The sequence below is a fragment of the Chaetodon trifascialis genome, chromosome 10, assembly GCF_039877785.1.
Source record: "Chaetodon trifascialis isolate fChaTrf1 chromosome 10, fChaTrf1.hap1, whole genome shotgun sequence".
Classification (NCBI taxonomy): domain Eukaryota; kingdom Metazoa; phylum Chordata; class Actinopteri; order Chaetodontiformes; family Chaetodontidae; genus Chaetodon; species Chaetodon trifascialis.
In genome coordinates, this window is record NC_092065.1 from 12730226 (window position 1) to 12744499 (window position 14274).

Below are 14274 nucleotides of genomic sequence, written 5' to 3' on the forward strand. Positions count from 1 at the left end.
TTATGAATAACATCTAAACATGTTTTCAGTTTCTAGTTTACTGAAACATACAGTCCTGCATACAAAGCATAAAGCTGTGAAGACGTGACCCTGTTGGAGGTCTGCTATTGGTTGACTTAGTGCTTGTGGGCAGACATGTTTGTAGTCCTTTAGAACTTTCCTCTGTATTGGTGAACTTCACTTAAGAAGAGTTTCGGCTTCTTGATGCAAAACTTACTTGTAGTTTGTTCATATGAAGCTTTTTAATCAGTTTTTTTTTTTTTAAGAATAAGTCAAAGTTCAGGATCATTCTTAACCATTTCTTATCACACACATCTGCTCACCTTCATCACTCCATCTTTACAGCAGGGGGCAGTACAACACTGCAAACTGTGGCGAGAAAACAGGCATGGTGCTTACCCCCCTCCCCCCCCCAAAAAAAAGACAGGAAAAGAGACAAGAGGACACCTCATTAACAAGACATTTTCTTTTATTCAATAAATAATTTACATTATAAACAGCTGGCGTGTGGCACAACATTTGCTTTACATACAAACACAGTTTGATCTTTCTGGCATTTCCCATTAAGCTGTTTTTTTATTTGATTTCTTATTTATTTTACAATTTTTGAACCAGTACAAGTCTGACAGAATTTCAAACTAAATAAGAGCTAAATGAAAAAGAAAACATAAAGTGCTTCAAACTCAAAAACATGAACACCCCAGAACACGTTCCTACATTCCCTTTGTAGATGAGGTGGGCGGCATTTAGGAAGCAGAGAGTGATCCAGCGAGATATCACTCCCTCCACAAACACTAGGTGAGCACACTGTATTACCAAAGAAGATACTGTTCTGCAGTGTTCATGTTTTTGCAAAAATCCCATTTCAAATAAAAAAAAGGTTCACATTCACCAAAACATTGGATGTACAAAAACTGGAGTGATAAATTCAAAACACAACTGGTAATATACAAATTTAAACTCAACAATTCACAAAACATATGTACAATCTCACATTAAACGTGTAGAACCAGATACTGCAAAAACTCACAATACAAATTACATCTATTAACACAAGATTCAACATTACAATCATTTGTTTGTATGGTTTTCTTTTTTTGTCGTTGCACCAATACATGTTCCAAAGAGCAGTAGTAAGGCCTGCCGAATACTTCAGTGTAAAGGATAAATGACCGTAAAACTGTGCCCGAGTAGTAACAGTATCTACAGGGATGACTTACACATTACCAGATACTGCAGCTGGGAGCCAAAGTTCAAATGGAAACCTCTCGCAGTGAGGAGTGCTATCATGAAACACAAGAAAAGCAAAGGTGAGGCTGCAAAAACAGGAAAAAAAAGCTGCTTTTATAGCGCGTCACTGTAAGTTTTCGGCAAACCGCAAATTCACCCACAAACACAACTTATATACAATCAAGAATCCCCTGAATGTGAACTGTTCAAGACTGGAAGATGAAAACTCAGTTGTTGGGGAAATGTTGGCACAAGGGCTTGTTCTTTGGCAATGACTTAAGCCATGAAATCACGTCTACAGACATATGCTTATCATTTACGTACTAAGCCACAGTCAGGTCAGCACACTGGCTAGTCTACAAAATGCTAAACCGACTAGAGGTGACGTCTTTACAGCTCGCACTAACAGCATCTACGCCGCTGCTGGTCACGGCTGAGACTTGAAATGGACAGTTAAATTCACAAGATGCTATCAAAGCGGTGCCGTCGTTTGATTGGTTGATCTAAATTCTGTAAACACTTGAGCGCCCTTAACTAAGGTTGTTCTTTTGCTTGTTAGCTACATTCACATTACAGACTTAAAATACAAACACTGTCTGATCAAACAATGGCGTGAAAGGCCGGGTGACACTGAAAATGACGTACAGATGAAAAGAGATTATTTTTATCGGTTCCCTTTTGGGATTTGCTACTTGGCTGATCAAGTCCATTTTAAGAGACTGTGGAGCATCTCGGTTTTTCTATTTCTGAAATTTTGGGTGCAGCATAAAGACATGGGAAAGATTTCTCCCACTGGAGGTTTGTTATCTCATTTCTGGGAACTCCTGCACCCACAAATGCACAAAATTAACCACAGACGATGAATTCTGCACACATATTGTACTAACGCTCACTCTCACTCTCACACACACACACACACACACACACACACACACACACACACACACACACACAAAACCTAACAATATGACCCATTAATCTCCACAGCAGACAACTGGAGACGCTGCTCTGACATCCTTTTGGCTGAGTGCTTCCTCCAGAAAGGCTCAAGCTTTTCCAAAGCTGGAAACTAATCAAACATAGAGCTGCTTCTGGCCTTAGGTTAACAAAAGCCCCTGTCAGGTCCTCTCGCTTCGCCACATGAGCCACAGAGAGCTTCACTGGCTTGGCACCAATGACGGGATCAGGGGAGGGAGGATCAGCAAACTCCTCTTTCTGCAAAAGATCATCTTGTCTGGCTTCCCAGAGGCATGCAGGCCCAGTGAGAATGTGGGATTTAATCCCAGGTGGATATCCTGAGCTCTGGAGTGGCCGGGTTCTATCACCGCTGCCCTCTTCAAAGACCAGTCCCATGAACCAGCTAAATACATGTGATGAGAGGTGGGAGCATGGTGAAACTCGCCTCCCCTTTAACCCAAAGTCGAGACATGACAATACACTAAAAGGAGACTCGGGGCTGGGATGACCCTACCAGCAAGCCACCGGTCACGCCACAGAGCCAGAGCAGAAGACAGCAGCCAATGTACGACACAGCGATGATTCTCTAACGCTCACTGACACATACACCATGAGGATACTGTTGTAAAGGGACTATAGATGAACTGTATAACACTCAATCCACAATAAGACAGCGAGGAGGTTGAGGAGGAATAGTGAAAGTAAACCTTTGCCCCTCTGCGCTGCATTGCTCATAAGAGTATCCTTTTCAAAGATGTGGTATCGCTTGCTGTTTGAGTGGAGCATTTTTACATCCTCAAAGGCGTAGTAGGCTGCCATGGTGAAGTTTATGTCTCCAGAGGAGAGGAGATCAAACACGCAGGACTGAAAGTACAGGTCCTCCACTGGGAGCCGCTCTTTGCACTTGGCTTGGGCAGACTGGTAGGTAAAGCCTTGGGCCCCGGCACCACTCCTGGCCCTTCCTGCGCTGTGGGCCTCAGCTGCTCGAGCCCTGAAGTTCCTGAAGTCGATGCGCTGGTTGGCAGGGCAGCCATGAAGACACAAGTACAAGTCCTGGTTGTCACCTTCTTCCACTGAGTTCACAACTTCCTCCGGCATCCGCACGGCAAAGGTCAGGTAGCGGCCTACCTGCCGGACCACTATGGTTGTTCCAATGTACCTGGCCTGAATCTCCACATGCTGCCCAGGAACCTTCTCCACCACGCGCAGAGTGTTCGCCCCGTGCCGATCCCCTCCGTTCTTGGAGCCGTCTGCGAATGCGGCTGGCAGCTCATCTGTCTCCGCATGGTACATCTTCTGGTCCACACATTCCTGGAAATTCTTGAAGATGATTGTCAGCTGCAGGAGGACACAAGAAAAAGAGAAATCTCATTAACGCTCAGCAGAAATGACCACATGCGTTTGCCTTTAGGATCCTCATAAGTACGCAGTCATGAGCGGCTGTGTTTTTCTGGCCACATGCAGAATCCTAGTAAACGGCAGGAAATGTAAACATCAGATTTAAAAAGGAAAGTGCTTATGCTTTTGCATTAAGAACAAGTTTGTGCAATATGTGCCATCTACCCCACCACCCCACTTAAGTGTCACATTTCAGCACTAGCTCAACATGGGGGAGGCCAAGGTAAACGCCCTCAAAAAACATGAGTCTCGGCCATGTAAAATCAGGCCTCAGTTTGCAGACACAAAGACGAGCCATTCATAGCACGGAAAACCTGCCTGTGAACCCCAGAACTATGCTCCAGGGAGTGGCGTTGGGCCAGGACAGAGCAATATACTCTGCAGCTAATTAAGTGAGCCTGGTCAGGACTCTGCAAGCTTGGTTTCATCAGGACACCAATGAGCCATTGTCAGAGCAGCGATACCAGGGCGGCCTGGGGACTCTGATGTCTGCTCGCTTGGGACAGAGGACTGGGGGAGTCTGCAGAATACTCTATTAGCTCGGCAATTCATCTGTTGCACCACTTCTGTCTCAATTCCCCCTCCCTTCCGCTTACATTTCCCACCTTCATTAACTTCTTTTTTTGTCCTGGTTCATTTCTTAAGCTTTTAATGAAAACAAACAAAGGAAAAATGCCTCTGTTATCCCTCCCTCAGAATGAAGATGGAAATAACCAGACAGTTTTATTTGCTCTAGCGAGAGCAATGTACCAAACACAGAGCTCTGCTAATGCAGATCTTTTACCAGAGGGGCCTTGTTTGCACAGGTGGCATTGGCTGCTGCCTTGTTTTCCCTTTGTCCAGAATCAAGATCTTAAAAAAGCTGTCTCATTTGCTTCCAAGAACAGCAACATGAAAATGCCATTACTTTAAAAGCTAAAAAAAAAACACGAATGCTTAATAGAGCATCATTAAGAAACCTTGATTGCAGAAAATTATGCTTTCTACCAATGTGATTAATTACAAGACCCTCTTATTCCTCAGTCTAAACAGCTCTGGTACTCTGCAAAGTGGCTGAGGTCCACAATCATTGCTGTCAAAACTTTGCTAAATTTGGACCAATCCTCTAGGTGAATTTGCCAACTACAAATGCTCAGACTTCTTTGTTTTTGACCTCAAGTTTTACTGAAAGCCATTTCAGGAACTGCCAACCAAACCAACCAATGTACCATGAAACAAAACAACAACCAGGAGGAATGCGCTGCTGATACAGCTGTGAACGAAAACGTCTCAGAACGTACAGACAATATTTACAGTTTTTAAGTCAATGTGCTCGGTGTGGGCTGCCCTAGAAGTAGGCCAAACATCAGCCTGAGCTGTCCACTGTGAACAGTGAAAGTGGAGCCTCATGTTAACATCTGATACAGCACTGCTGCTATAATACTAACATATCATTTATAAAGCTTATCGAGATCTTTGCAATTGAGCTGGCTTTGGCTTCTTTATCTGTTATTATGGAACTCATCCAAACACTAACCAGAGTCCACAGTTTGACAGAAAAGCAGCCCCACAGCACAATCAGACCACGTGTAAGAAGAGACTCACGGACACAGAAATATAAACAGCAACATGTTCTGATACTAACATGCATCAGTGGTGCAGCAAGAGGTAACTGGAAAATCCAAATCCCACACATGTTCAATACAAAATGATAGAAAACAGAAAAGAGAAGATGGAACCGGTAAATTGTTTTTGCAATTTTTGCTTCATAAATGACTTCTGTGATTGATTAATTAATTATCACATAATTTTATCTGCAACTTTTTAATAATGCATTAATGATCAAAGTCACATTTTCAGCGTCACATAGCACAATAACCCGACTCTCTCTCTGTATTTCATGGTGCTGCACTGTCTAGTGGATGTGGACTGTATTTATTGTACCGCTGGAATGTTGGTACAGACTCATTTCAGTAATTAGCCTGTTTGGAAATTAGCCTCGCAAAGTGCTCAGCTAACTGGCTAGCTTGGCTAGCTTGGCCTGTATTATTGTGAATACACAGCTGACGTGGTTTCAGTGTAATGTTATAGCACTGGTGGTTATTCCAACAGTTGATGTTCAGTATTCACACAGTCACACAGAGAGTACGCTGACCTCATTTTACGGTCCTTAAATGCTTTTAGTAACTGCTGGCAGTAAGTAACAACTAACAGATATGCATGCATTTGTTTCTTTGTGCTTTCTTTCACAAACTGCAAAATGATGCACCACTCTGCTGCATGTTTGTACTATTTCTATTCTGCAGTTGTGGGGAACAATAATAAGCAGATGAATTGATAAATTAAATCAATTGTTAGTAATAGTACCACTTTAGCATGCATACAGGATGAACAGAAAGGATCCCCACCTTGCTTGTGGCGGTGGCCAAAGACCCCGGCACTACAGGAGTGTTGGTCACCTGGACAGACAGGTATTTGTTGTGGATGAGCGGCCAGGCTCCCTCCACCTTACACGTCTGGAAGTCATCACCAAAGGTTCGGAGGTGCGGGTCTCCGAAGAAGCCACAGTGGGTGTAGTTAGGTGGCGCTGTGTTGCGTGTAAGACTGCGCTCATAATGGCACACCTCTGGGCCATCGGAGCGTTCCTGGCTGTCAGGCAGGAGTGGCGGAGGTGGGGGAGGAAGCGGAGTGCGGGCACGCGGTTGAGAGGTCGGCCCCTCCTTGGAGCAGTTGTGTTGGCTCATTAGATCCTCTATGCCATGCTGGGCGGAGTGGTACGCCAAGTCACCCCTGCAGGTACGTGCGGTCCGGCGTACACAGCTGTTGTATGCTCGCAGCGCCGTGCAAAACTCCTCCTCCGGTCCAGAGTTAGAGGTGGAGGCCCAAAATTCAGAGTTACACTTGAGGATCTTGCACTGCAGACTCACTGTCAGGGAGGAACAAGATACGGTTTGAACAAAAGAAGCAAACCAGAGGCCACCACGTCATGCAGAAACATGATCCTGACACAGATAAAGCTATAAATACACTTGGGCTCTGACTGATGATAGTTTAATTCCACAGATTTACATGATGCTGGATCTAAAACAAGAAGAATAAAGGACTTTTCCAACCAGTCATGAATGCCAACTTATGTCTAATACCCACAGCCATTTTGTTGTTGGGCTGCAGTGCCAAATGTAGTCTTACTTCTCTTACATACTGTACTTCAAATTATTTCCATTCTACTGAAGCAGTAATTCTTATCTTTTGCACACGTACTTGGTTTTGTCTATTATCTAGTTGGAATTTGGTTAACATTTTAAAAACACCCCTATGACAGAGGAAAGAAATAGAAAGGATCATTGTGTGTTGCTGCTGATTTGTTTCAGCACCATGAACACTGACAAATAACATGTATATCTATACAAATCTGTACCTTTTTAAAGCATGAAATATTGTGTCTCAAGTAAATACAACAAAACCTCACATGGAAAAGCAAAAAGGAGCTCTGAACCTCCCTGACCTGAGAGCCACGGCCAGTGACTTTTGGTTTATGTACAAGTAAAATGCCACTCGGGATCCTAATCTACACCTTTGATGATAATGATAATAAACACTGCTCGGCCGTAGATTGTTGTCTCCAGCTTTACTGCCACATCCGGCAAACTCTTTACACAAATGTTCTTCAAACATTTCTCAGGATGCCCTGTTGCGACACCATGTTTGACTAGTATTACCTTTGACTAATAAAGCATGTATTTGAATGGGCTGTGAGAAGTTTCACCCAGTGTCTTGGAGGGAGGTGGGGGGGATATCAACACTTTGAAGTCACACTTAAAACAATATCCCTCCTGAAAGCTTCACAGCCGCTCTCTCCAACCCCCACATCACCTCTCCGTTTACCACCCATTTGATAGATGGCAATAAACTAATCTTGATCTCAGCTATCAGTGCATTATCACCTTGTTGTTGGACGGTAAGTGACTTAAGAGGGAAACTGATAAGGGTTTTGGCAAACATGCAAGGTGAGCTGAATAAGGTGTCCCCACTGCAAAAAGTGACCCACTGCAATCATCCTATTGTCAAATCACAAAGATGTTGATTCAGTTTAAATGCAAAAATGCAGGTTTCTTATACAAAATTTCACTGCTGATGTAGTGATACATATTTATTGGACAACTTTTCACTGGAGCTTTTGAAAAATATGAGCAAAAATAGCTGTTATGGTGAGATTTAAACCATTTTCAACAGGCACATTAAAAGCATAACATCAACACCATAAGCTGTATAAAAATAATAATAATAATAATAAATATTTACATTTGAAGGGCAACAATTTAAACATCCCATAATGCAATTATTTGCTTAATCAACGACCAAACTTAAGGTTGGGGGAAAAACTAAACTATTGGAAGCTCATGTGAAATACTGAGGCTTGCCCCATCCCCCAAACAAAACAAGAGTTGGGGGCTGCAGCAGCTCCAAAAAGACCTCTCACTTTATTTTCTCTTTCTCGGGTAAAATACAAGTTTAATACAACTGATTAAAACTGCTTAAACTAGTCAAATTCGGCGCTGCAATGGCATGGTTGTTCACTTTCAAGCCTGTAGTAATATTTTCCAAACCCTCAAACCATTTCCAGACGTCTGCACGGAAGCACTTCGCCTTAAATCTCTGTAATCTGCTAGATTTGAATCATTTTTCTATTGAGTTTGATACGATAGCAACTACTTTGCTACGGCGAATTATACATACTTAGCAATTTTAATAATAATGTAGGGATTTCAGCTAAAACCGCATAATTTTGGGTGCACTGAAAAACTCTAGTTCAATTGTAATATCACTAAAATATTTCGGCTGACAAATGGAGAGCAATCCTGGTAACTTTTACGGCCAAAGTGATATATGTATATATATATATTTATAAAAGTTAACTTAGTGACGGCTGAAGACGAACTCTGCTGAGTTACGTTGTGATAGACAAAGTTCAACATGTTAATAGCGTTGTTAATAATATTAGAGTAAAACACACCAGAGGGTTTTAAAACGGTTTTAAAAGTAAAAGCAACATCTTACCGGCGGGGAAGAGTGAGAGAAACACGGCGAGGACTCTGCACACGTCAAGCGCCGAGGGTCTTCCTCTTTTCCCCATAACCATCCATCCAGCTCGGGGTCGCACTTCACTCCTCTCCCTGGTCAAACCGGAGTAAGGAAGGATAGAGAAGAGTTAGAGCCACCGAGTCCTCGTTGGAAAAACACTAAAAAGTCCATAAAAGAGGTCTGACGTCTGTCTCGTCTTCTCATCACTGTCTGGTAAGAAGTTTTTTTTTGTTTTGCTCTCCTCGGTACGACAGTTAACTCAACGGCTACAGCCGAGTTAGCTAACGTTAGCTAGCTAACACTCCGTGCGGGACGAGCGGCTGAAAGCAGCCAGGCAGTCTCTCTTCCTTTTAGGGAGTGTCGAGAAGGTGCTGCCTCCAAAGGGCCAGCGGACATACTGAACCAATCACGGCTGCCTGTCCTGCCCTTAAACCCCCCTTCTCAAAGTTTCAAATTACATCTCAATGTACCGACTTGTTCGACGACGAACGCGGCATCACGGCCCGCAAAGTGGTAGTCCACAGCGCCATGTAAGAAAGGTCACAACAATAACTTTACTGTGAAGGGAAAACCTTAAAGGTAAAACTGTCATACCTCCACAGAGCATGTGTGCAGACATTAATACAGAGTGGAGGGAAACCAACGATATAAACAAGCACCATGTTGATTCTCTGAGAGATGTGTGGGAACTGCTTTCCCTCTTCATGCCGTCACTCACTGCCATGTGTAAACCTACTGTGTCTTATGGACATCACCTTAAATGATGGCTATAACCCACTGTTGGCCAGTTAGTAGTCTACAAAGTCACGTCACACAAAGTCAAGCCAAACAGATCCACATTGCTTTATTTTAAACGCACAGTATGTAACGATACCACGTTTGTCAGGCCTAATGTTGGATAAATGTGCACAAAATGCTGCAAAAGACATCAAGATTATTCCCAATTTTTTGAACTGGAGCAGCCATATATTTCACTCAGTGTAAACTGGAACAGGCTGATACAGAATATATTTAACTTAACTGGAACTAACAATTATTTTCAATATCAACTGATCTTTTCTTGATTACTTATTTTGTCTATAATATGTCAGAACATAATAAGCATTGTCCATCACAGTTTTCCAAAGATGACATAACCAGATGAGTTTTATCCAACCAACAGTCCAACATCTGAAGATATTCATCATACATGACAAACAAACGTATCAGATCCCTATGTTTGAAAAGGTGTAAGCAGCAGATATTTGGCACATTTGCTCAAAAAATACCTTAAATGATTAACCAACTATCAAAATAGTAGCCAATTAATGTTCTGTTGATTTATAAATTGATTGATTGCCCAGTAGTTTCAGCTCTGTGCGTGATACTGTCAGACATACTATGGTGAGAAGGGACATATGAAAAAGGGGGAACTGGGTTTTAAAGGGTCATAAGGTAATTTAACTCCCAAGACATTAGATCAAACAGAATACCACAGGGTGGAAGTAATGACAGCACATTTCGAGTCAGCATTTAAAAACCCACTTTGTGTAATATGTCTGTAATCATATGATATAAACTCATCGTCAGGTTCTTAGATGACCAACAGAAGAAATACTGGAAACATGAGTTGCGTGTTCTCACGGAAATATTGATCAGCAAACAACAAACCATGAGCTCATTAAACATGAGAGTTGCTTAAACCGCCCCACAGTACATGAAGTAATCAAAAGCAAAGTGCCTGCTCACAGGTTAACGCAACAACAATGAGAAAAGGAGTGCCAGGAGTGCTTTGACTTGATTCATGAGTACATTTTCTGATAATACTTGTTCACTTCAGTAAATCTAAGAATGTAGGGCTTTCACTTGTCAGAGTTTTTTTTCCATGCTGGTTTAAAGGATTTGAATACATTTCCATTCCTGATCACAAGAGCAGGCGGTGATCCCCTCCTCTAAAAGGCATGATACCGCCTCCTTTGATTATCTTGTGCAAATGACTTATCACGGGTGTCTTTTGCTGCCATTTAAACCAAAATATATCCAGACAGATGGCTGCGTGTTCTGGCCGTGGCTGGCTGTACAGTATTTTTCCACAGCGCGCTGCACGTCTTTGTGATTGCCGTGCCTCTCATGGATGATGGATATGTTCGTATACAATGAGGTCTGAGCCTACACATGTTTTCAACAAGGGTGGCCCTGTGCGGACTGATTTCTAGCTCTAATATGCCAGGCATTCACACCTGAAATGACTGACTGCAGCTGAATGGTATAAGCTGCTTGGCGATATGTTTTGATGAAAGGTGGAACATTTTTGGCTTTATAGCAGTGAAACTGTGGCTGTCGAGGCTGTCTGAGGCATGAAACTGTCCTGTGACACTGTCAGGGCTTTGATGCAGATATCTTTAATGGTGACTGATGTCGAGTGTTGGTTAGAAGACCCTAAAATCTTTGTTGTGTCCATCACATCTGAAAAACAGATGATGCAGATTGTACATTTGTAATATTCACCTGTTGCAGCGACTTTGAAGGTGCACCATTCCACATCATTTAATATTAGGATGTTAATAGGCTGTGTTTTGACACGGTTTGCCCCTGCTCATATAATTAGTCATTTAGTTAGTCATTTCTGTCTAATTTATTAAGAAATCTTTAGTCGATTACTAATTTTGAAATGAATAATAAGCTAATAGTCACTGAAAGATTAAAAGATTGACAGACAGTTGCATTTCTGGCATCACAATTGTAAGCTGTGGTCTTTAATAATAGATATTTAGAGATACAAGTGCCTGACTGCATTCATCTGCAATGTGACAATGATGCTGGAGAAAGGAGTTCTGCAAATATTTCATATGTCATTGAATATTACTGTGAAGTCCACAATCCTCTTGTTTAGTCAGGACAGCCGTACACATTATTTTTTCTGAATCAGAAATATCTAATTAGTCTAATTAGTGGGCAAATGATTAGCTAATTAGTAGATTAGTCAATGGACAACAATGGCACAGAAGCATTCACTGTTCTTTCTTTGTTTCATATCACTGCTGAATGAACATCTTTGTGTTTTGGGACTGTTGCAATCTGAAGACATCACCGCGAGCTCTGACAAATTATGCTGGCCATATTATTCTTTTACTATTTTCCGACATTTTATAGACTTAATGATTAATCCTACGTGAAAATAATCATTAGCTGCAGCCCTATTTCCATTCACAAAGTCTCATTTTATCAGTTTGACGACACCACCAGTCAAAATGAGGCTGGGGCCTCGTCTCGTCAGTCGCCTTTCCTCATCGAGCGTTTGCTATCAGCTCCATTTTGGCTCATGGTTAATAGTTTTAGTGATTAATCAACAGATTGTCTGATTGCTTTTCGTGGAATGAGCTTTGGGTTTGACATCTCCCTGACATAAAATGACAAAGCATCTATGAATTCAGAAATATCCCCACAGAAACATCAGGCAGATCATGTGCTCCACATGTTGTGACAGGTAGAGGTGACATAATATTGCAATAAAACATCTCCATAAATCCAGTAGGCATAATCAAATCACATTTTATGATGTGCTGCTGTAAACCTCTGATATCGCCTGTCCAACCTGTCATCAAAGGCCTTAAAACAGACACAGTTTTGACATTTCACACATCCTAAATATGGCATAATGTAAGTAATCTTGTGTGCAGTGTCACATTTTGTGCGCTAGCCTACTTTTTTTTCCTGTGCATCTTGTCTGGAGGCTCACAGAGGACTGATCCTCTTTTCCAACAGATGGCGCTTGTTATGAGCTCTGATATGAAACCTCAAATCATGACACAAACGCACATGGCATTACGAGGACAACCAAACCTGTCATTAAATCTGAGCTTTATAGACAGCCCGGTTATTGGTCTAATTACAGCTGTCATGCAATTAGGACTGTGAAAAAGGTGAAAATCTGCAGCCAGCAGGCGTATTTGTCCTGTTGCACTGCTCCGAGGGGGATCATCCTTTATTCCCTGTCAGATATTAAGTGGTCTCAGCGGTGTTTCTGCTCTAATAAACGCTGATAATATGATAAACAGCACAGTGCTGCGTGATGTTGCTGTCTTCCTTTAAATGTTTAGTTGTTATCATTATGGGTATCGTCAACAGCAAAGGATCAAGTTCTGAATGTTGCAGAAATCCAACCATCTGACTGTGCAGATGGTTGAGAAGCAGACACATTTTAGCGCATAGAGATAGAATCTGAAAAGCCCCTAAGAGCGAATAGTGCGCAAGAAACTCAGATAACGTGGCTTAAAATTCAAAATAAGTCTCCAACTAACAGACAAACCGACCTTGGCGACTGCATGGGCTCTCCGCGGCTCTGGAGTCCTGCAGGAACCCGGAGGACAGCGAACAGGAGCAAGAGGAAGCGGACTCCTCAAAAAATCTCCCCCCTTCAAAGAACTCGTCCGGCGTTGTCACAGTAATCCGAAATCAAACGCACCCAGCGGATCTCCGAGTGTAAACCCCGCCGATCTGTGCATGGTGACCACCGATCTGCCTCTCAGTGAAATCTGTGTGCTTTTTCTTGGAGTTGGGATTCATTTAAACAGCCGCTTCTCGCACCCAGGGTGGCGGTGTGTGTGTGGAGGGGGGGCTCAGATCTCTTCAGCCATTGCTTAACTCATTTGACTATCAAGCCGATCGGAAAGGGGACATTATGATAGATTAAGTCCAGTAATTGCCCTCACCCGCGCGGTGAATCCAAATTGTTAGTTATGGTCGTCAGGGAGGGGGGGGGAAAGCCTGAGGGCAAAGCTGCTGCTGCTGCTGCTGCTGCTGCGAACGGCCCGATCCGCTGTCTGGATGTTGTGAAATGGCTAGTTAGAAAGTGTGAGAGAGACAATGATCGGCTCTGCATGACGCCGCTGGGAGCCCCACATCTCAGCTGTGGAGCCCCTCTATTCTCTCCAACTTCTCTGAGACGCTTTGGGAGGCAGGACCCCTCAGATTAGGTCGCAGCTGCATTGAAAAACAAGCTAAAATTGAGTTGTGCAGTCTTGTGTTAAAGCAACTGAAACAAAACCGTAGTACTGTCAAACGTCATTCTCATGAGAGGGATATGTGCACTATTTTCTGCCTTATTTGAGAGGACCGACTGTCCTTTCTGCAGGATTTGGATACAAGTTTCCATATGAGAGTTTAAACCTGAATTAATTCATGCTTTATTCATTTGCGACATTGATTTCCAAGAAAAAAAAAGCCCCACTTTCAGCTCTACACCCTCACCAGATAACCTTTAGCAGCGCCTCATCTTTGTAAATGACAGGTTGGAAAAAGACAAATCCATAATAATCAGGATTTAATGGAGGATCAGATGGACAAACACTTTGCAGCCCTGGAGGAGGGGGGTGGGGTATGCTCAAAGGCAGAGAGGACTGCATGGAGGCTGCACCTGTGTTTTAGGATCAGACTGCATGCAGGAAAATACCACCACAACCCCCCTCCTACTCACCCACCCCCTCTTCCTCTTTAGCTTTTTCGAGCCTCCACTCCTTACAGCATAACTGGTTCTCTCTCTGCTCCAGTTTCCCTGTGATCAGGAAAATCCACCACACCAGGGAGAGCAGAGACTTACAGTATCTGACTGAAGCAGCACATTGACCAGTTCAGTGTTCTCACAGTGTG

At 42.8% G+C, this 14274-nt stretch overlaps 1 protein-coding gene across 1 annotated transcript; it reads right to left on the reverse strand.

The window, feature by feature from the left end:
• Positions 1-451: 451 nt before the first annotated feature.
• On the reverse strand, positions 452-13564 carry rgma (repulsive guidance molecule BMP co-receptor a). The gene is made up of 4 exons (XM_070972774.1): positions 12939-13564; positions 8623-8738; positions 5973-6490; positions 452-3525 (listed from the first exon to the last, which is right to left on the reverse strand). The coding sequence occupies exons 1-4, from the start codon at positions 12950-12952 to the stop codon at positions 2821-2823; spliced, it is 1353 nt and encodes a 450-aa protein (XP_070828875.1). The 5' UTR covers positions 12953-13564; the 3' UTR covers positions 452-2820.
• Positions 13565-14274: the final 710 nt, after the last annotated feature.